General features: G+C 38.1%; 1 protein-coding gene across 3 annotated transcripts in view; it reads left to right on the top strand.

The window, feature by feature from the left end:
* POC5 (POC5 centriolar protein) overlaps positions 1 to 6,976 on the top strand; it is a 30,385-nt gene that overhangs the window by 21,747 nt on the left and 1,662 nt on the right. For 2 of the 3 annotated variants that reach the window (XM_057363820.1, XM_057363817.1), the window contains 4 exons: positions 3,127 to 3,251; positions 3,998 to 4,111; positions 4,971 to 5,147; positions 6,552 to 6,966. In XM_057363820.1, coding sequence (XP_057219803.1) covers positions 3,127 to 3,251; positions 3,998 to 4,111; positions 4,971 to 5,147; positions 6,552 to 6,701 — 566 coding nt within the window. In that variant the 3' untranslated portion in view covers positions 6,702 to 6,966. Of the gene's footprint in view, positions 1 to 3,126; positions 3,252 to 3,997; positions 4,112 to 4,970; positions 5,148 to 6,551; positions 6,967 to 6,976 lie in introns of those variants that run through there. The other variant, XM_057363818.1, reaches the window with a different exon arrangement.

The following is a 6,976-nucleotide window of genomic DNA, read 5'->3' as shown; positions in this document are numbered from 1 at the left end:
TTTTTTTTTTTTAATTTAATTTGAGAATTTGTGGCAATATGGAGTTTAATAACTTCTTTTGCTTTAAAATATCCTGTTGAATATGTTGTGAAAATCTCTGATGCTKAACTTCATACTGCTGTAGCTGAAAGGAGGAACATGTTCTCTTCATCCCACATTGCTGGGAGAGCAGTAACCTGCAGCTGAAGGCAGACCAAGAAGTCAAAGGCAAACTTCTTAAAATATCAGGTTATGGGGCAGTGAAGGCAAAATCCTGAAAATTCCTTTGTGTTCTGGAATCTCAATGTGTAATGAATCAGCTTTTTCCAGACAGCTCTTCCTTCTTTTTTGATCTTGCTTTTGGAAGTAAAAAGAGCAAGCAAATCTTTCAGGTTCTGTATTTAGTTGTAGCTCTGTGCCAGAACAGGAAACACCAGTCTATTTTTATCAGCAGCATACTCGTAAAACCTGCGCAGCTACACAGGAAAGAGCTGCATGCGCTACTGATGTAATGAAATCACCCCCTCAGAATGAGACAATCTGTAGCAGTGGGAACATAATCGTGCTGGTGCAGCAACCTACATTAAAGAGAAAATAGCTGTGCCAGCAGGAGTATCACAGCTATACATGTGGCTCAACCACCAGCTGTACTGRCAGCAGTGGTTAATAGCCTCGGACAAGTAACTTCAGTTGCTAGATTTAACAATCTTATGCAGAGGCTTCTGAATCACTTTAGAAAAGTTCTTCACCAAAACATGTAGATAGGAGGAGGAAATAAAATCCTGAAGAAGGTGTAAGAGGATACTTACCTGAGCAGCTGTCTGAACCTGTTAAACATAAATGGTATTTGTGCAGTTACTTAGGAAATTAATATGACGCTTGCTAAGTGTATTTGCTGTGTGCTAGTACAAACGTAGGATCAATATATGTGGAAGGTTAAGACATAATGATTTCTTGAAGATAATAAGTTTGGGAATAAAATTACAAGGCATTTTCCAAGTACTTAATTTTTCATTGTGTTACTAAGAACCATTCATCTTGAAGCTTTATCTTGTATTTGTTTGTTTATTGTTTTCAAAAAACATACAATAGACAAAAGGTCTCTCTAATAATGAAGGSTAACTGAGTGGTGTCTAAGTATTGTTTCTGTAGACCTATAAACATGAGAGTAAGTTGTAAGGAAATTAAGAAAACTGAGTTCTAGAGTAGTTGTGACCAATGCCTGAATTTCATGGACCAAAAAGATTTTTCCTAAGAAGCTGGAACTGATACTCTGCACCAGCACACCACCTGAAGATTTTGCTGTGCTGAATGCTTTGTGTATCCGCAATTATGCTTTTTAATCAGGCTTCATAACATCTCACAGACTCTGTTGTCCTTGGTCCCAAGCAGCCCATCATCTTCCACCAGCTCTTGTACTGCCTTCTCCACTGCCCCAGGCGTGCTATCTTTTTTTTGTGCAACAGCCAGATGGTGGCTTTAATGAAGTTAGTTACATAATTATTTAATATGGTTGTACAACTGTTGATCTGCATTCTTAATCAGGTAGAACAGTGATCAGGACATCAGAGGACTGCAAACATCAGAGAAKATTATTGTGATTTGTTTCTAGTCTTTTAATCTGTGAACATCGAAATTTCATGTGCCAGAATCAGTCAGCAATTACAAATTTATATGGACACTGCAGTGCCACCTACTGTCCTTGGATATAAAAGCAGAATTCCACCCCTTTACAAATTTATAATTAGGTTATTTTAATGTACATTTAATATACATACAATATACAGACTATCTGATATATWTAATGTATCATTATAATATAGTTATTAATAATGTGCATGTATCACAGCCTTAATTGYTCCATATTATTTAGTGTCAGTTTTGGTGTAAAAGTTATCCGCCTGATTTGCTGACTTTTTAAAATTTAGTAGCATCATTTTATTTATAAGATTATTTTAATCTCTTTAGGTGTTTAAAGGAACCTTGAAGCCACAGGAATTCGTAACTTTTTGCTTATAAAAACCCTAACACTGTTTTTCTTTAGTAACCAGATCASATCTGACTGGTCTATAATTGTGCATTGGTCTTCTCTGTGCATAAGCTTAATGAATGTGTAAAAACATAGATATGTACAAAACGTGTATTCTRGCATTATTCTACTCTTGACATCTATGAGTATTGCATAGATTTGAAGTACCTTCCTTTTATTTTTCCTGCTTATATCAGAGAATAAAAAGAAACAAACTCAACTACCACACGGGGTCACTCTAATCCCTAAAAYGTGCAAAGTTCTCTTGTCTGGAACCCCTGCTAGCAATAGGAGAGTAAAYAACACTATCTCTTCTTTCTTGGACAAAGCTGGTATTCTAAAAGGAAAAGCCTGGAACTGTTKGTAAAAGATACTGGGCTTATGTCTGCAGATCTGGCATCCCCAATGTCCACATTATGAGACAAAAGTATCCCAGGTGGATTTTGTTGAAGCTCAAGCTTACCCAGCCTACCCTGCTGGGGGGACATGGGAGCTATAGTGTGCTTGTAGATTGTCCCAGCCCTACAGCCAGATGAGGCCACTGTCCAGCAAATATATGTGGAGGTGAGATGCTACTGCCATGTGTGAGCTGTGCCCCCTTGAAATTGCATTGTTTTATCAGAAAAATCAAAGTAACATTTTATTTTACTGCTAGTAAGCCCCCTAAAGGATCTTGTGCCCTCACAGAAGTAGAGTATGACCTTTGTTTTTTTCCTATTTAAACTGAATTTTGGCTCATAGGATAAGAGCAGCTCTTTTGCACTGGTTTTAGTTTTGGGAAGCAGTAGGAAGAACCTCAGTTCTTYGCACTATAAAGGGGCAATAGGTGCCACAGGGATGTTGAGACATAACACAGAATCAAGCCCCTTGAAAAACATTTCAAAATATATCAAAAGGTAGTAAAATACAGGAATGTTTCTCTCTGTCTGTCTATCTGTCTATCTATCTATCTGTCTATCTATCTATCCATCTCTATGAACAATGGGCTGATTTTTATTAGATTTTACAGAAATCCCAAAGAAAAACTAAAATTTTTGCTGTAACTTCCCTCACATCCCCACTCCTTAGGGTTAGCTAGATTATGTGCTGATCTCRTTACTTTGTGTTTCTAATAATAGATACAGGAAGCAGGAGGAGTGATAATGCTCCCAGTGGTGCAGGAAGGCCACCTCCTTCACAATATAATCCACCCTCGCCACCACCACCACCTGCACCAGCAGCTGCTCTTCAGGTGGAAGGCATGGTAAGCATGTAGCTGGAACAGAATTGCATTTGCTAGTGACAAAAATTTAATTCCTTGGCTCAGGCTTTTTAAAGTGTAAAAGGAATCCTGTAGGTGTCTTCAGACTGCACTGTGAAAATGAAGTGACTGGGGCACAGCTGCTGTGACTTGCTTTACTTTCATTAAGCCCTTTTTTTTATTTGACTCAAAATGCAATAAACTAATGAAGCCAAGATCACTGTAATCATAATTTGCTCTCTAAGGTTCTCTCTGGAAAAAAAGCTCTTAGGAGTTTCTAAAAAAAATGCCTGAATTCAATACCCTGAAAAGATTAAAAGGTGACTTGACTTAAAACTTCTTTTTCAGAGGAGCAAAACATATAGGTACTGAGAGAACTTATCTTATTGCCCTGTCATAACAACTTAGTCAGATCACCATCTAGTAGCTTGGTTGTTTTGGACCTGCCCTGGAGTAATTCTGAAAATGTTGCCACTGTAAAACAACACCATGCTAGAGAATAGATTGCAATAGAGATCATGTGCATGCGTCTCTCTTGATTTTTCCTTCTAATAGTGACAAATGTTATTCACACTATTTCTACAATTTTTAGACAAGTGATTTTAAACTAGACTAGAGATAAAAGAGTGGCAAAGATATTACAATTAAAAGGGTAACTGAGGTGGTAAAAAAGCTGACTATCTAAGGAGTAAAATTGTATTTTCTAGAAAGTAATATTCATTCCTTGTAAACTCTGGTTTCATTCACAGTTTGCTAGTCACCTGAGTCATGCAGCCTGCTCTCAGACCAGACTAGATTCTGATTCTCCAGTAATCGTGACTAGCACAGCATCAGGACCTGGTGTGACATCAACTCAAAAACTGGTAACATGCTAAAATTAACTTTTTCTTTCAATGGATAATCATAACAAATATTTGTTTGGGCATTGTTATTTCTGCACTTCTCAGAGCAACACAGGTATGTAGTTGAGGACACTGCYATGGAGTTTACATAGCTGTGTGTAGACACTAGCTTGCAAATGGTCCTTAATGTTACATAAACCCATTTATGCTAGGAGCAGTTTTAAATTCTTTTAGGAGAAGGGGCAGAGTGGCAAAATTAAGAATAGAAGAGTGCATGTACACTCAAGATACAGTGCAACAGGAACAATCAGTGTTTGACYTGATAACATTTTGTTCTGGAAGAAGTGCTTTATTTCTGTATCCTGCTGTTTGAAATTACTCTCTCTGTGCCTTATGCTACAAGTGCTTTCCTTTTTCTGTGCTTATTGCTAAAAACTGCCCTCCTTTTCTCAATTTGACACAAATTGCTGTCAGCTGTCATAGAAAGATTCATTATTGTATGCATGGAAGCTTTTTCACTACCTGCTCTGTCATTGCTAGAAAGGATTTCCACAGTAACGGAAGTGCCTTCAGCTGTCACTCAAGCATTGCAGTCAGCAAGCAAAGCTAAACTATCAATGCCTCTTGATTTTTGTCAAATTAGCCTTACTCCCCTTGGGACAGAAGTAATTTGCTTGAAATGCTATCTCATACTTAAAAGTGGAAAAAGATGGAGTAGGCCTGCTTGCAGTCAGGTGGAGCAAATTCAGAGCTGTGCAATGTAACCTGCAACATTATGTTCCATTTAGGCATGTGGCAGGTAAAACTGAGCAGAAATACTAGAGCATTGTCAATATTACATTTAAAATTTTTTACCAATTAATATTTAATTCATTTATAGCCCATGGCAAAAGTTATAACATCTGCACAACAGAAACCAGCCAGAACAATCACTGCTCGGATCACAGGCCGAGTTGATATGGGACCAAGGTCCAGAGCTACTGGAAGTTTAGCAGCAATGGGAATTCCTCCACCTGTGAGTTCAGTCATTGTTGAGAAACATCATCCAATCACTCAGGTAAATCAGATTGTGCTCCTTATAGTATTTTTATTACAACACATCTGATAATAATTTGAAGAAAAATTAACTTGTGAAAAGGGATTAGATAAAGCTTAGACTTGAGGCCTGTTGAAAACAACAGTCCTTACTATTGTTGTGTAGAAGGCTCTGGTGAGGAGATGTCATGGTTTCAMCCCAGTCAGCAGCCAAGCCCCTGCAGCCGCTCACTCATTCCCTCACCAGAGAGATCAGGGAGAGAATCAGAGGGGTAAAAGCTGGAGAACTCATGGGCTGACATAAAGACAGTTCCGTAGGAAAGCAAAGGCTGTGCACACAAGCAAAGCAAAACAAGGAATTAATTCAATGCTTCCCATGGGCAGGCAGGTGTTCATCCATCCCCAGGAGAGCAGGGCCCCATCACACGTCATGGTGACTTGGGAAGACAAAACTCCATCACTCCAAAYGTTCCTCCTTCTTCTCCCCACTTTATACACTGAGCATGATGCCACATGGTCTGGAATATCCCTTTGGTCAGTTTGGGTCACCTGTCCCTGCTGTGTCTCCTCCTAACCTCCCAAGCACCTCCAGTCCCTCCCCAGCGTGGCAGTACCAAAAGCAAAAAAGGCCCCCATTTCCTGCCATGACTCACAGCCCTGTGGCAAGCTGCTTATGGGCTCCTAAGCAGAAATGAATGTTTAAATTGTATGTTCTTAGGAGGWTAAAGATTTAATGTGGTAATTATTTCATTAAGAACAATTTCTGGACTCAGATTTTGTGACTAGTGTGACAAGGAAAGCATCTGAACTATTGTACCAAAAACTGACTTCTGAAAATGCAATAAATGTGACAGCCCTAGGGATATATTCTGTATACCCTTTCTGCAAACAAAAGCCTAAGTGGAAGCCAAGTATTTCTCGTGAGTTAATCTGAGAGGGAGAGAGTTTACCTTGATTAAAAACAGAATGACTGCTGTTTGTTACACTAAGGTGGCTAGGTTTTGGGCARAAAATTAATCCTTGGTAAAATTGCAAACTTTGCAGAGACCTTTCAGAAACTTCCTCATAGCAAATACTAAGGTTCAGAAGGAAAGTTGGCATGATTAAATCAGCACTTCAGGGGAAAATTGTGAACAATATGGTAAAAAACTTAACCTGTCTTGAAATAGGATTGAGGTGATAAAAGCTCAATGTACTTAGTTAACTGAYAGTTTAGGACTTTATATTCTAAGAAGTTTATTTTACAGATAAGAAAGGGAAAAAATACTTTTTCTGTTAAAAAACCATTTATTTTTTTTCCTTGATAAGTATATTTCARTTTGCTGGATTGCAAATCTTTGATTTTAAGCTACAGCTCACCTAGAGCTATTTTTTGTGACATTTTTTGTGCCATTAAGTGTTTTTGATGTATCTGATTACTTTTCAGCAAACCATATCACAAGCCACTGCTGCTAAATACCCTCGAACTGTGCTTCATTCTTCCGGCTCTACCACTGTGAGACCTGCAGGACAAGTTGGGCGAGTGCTTCAGGGCCAAACCCATACCAGTGTTCAGTCAATAAAAGTTGTTGACTGACTGAATATCTTTCTCACCAGTAGGGGTTTTAATCAAGGTACTTCTTCCCAATCTTTTCAGATTTGATGCAGTAAAGCTCAAAGTACATATCATGTTTTTACCCTTTTCTAAAAGACAAGGATTTTTTTAAAGCAAAAGTGCTTTTATAATAAATATCTGGAGAGGAATAAAGAACTTGAACAGTTGTTCTACCTCCAAACATTTATTGTTAAGACTAACGATTTTTATTTAAGGAATCTTTTGCACACTTTTAATAAACAATACGATGTGATATT

This window comes from Malurus melanocephalus, unplaced genomic scaffold (genome assembly GCF_030028575.1).
Source record: "Malurus melanocephalus ecotype Western Australia unplaced genomic scaffold, MMel_1.1 scaffold_31, whole genome shotgun sequence".
Taxonomy (NCBI): Eukaryota; Metazoa; Chordata; class Aves; order Passeriformes; family Maluridae; genus Malurus; species Malurus melanocephalus.
Note: the sequence above shows the minus strand (reverse complement) of the source record. Positions and strands in the feature narration are given on the sequence as shown.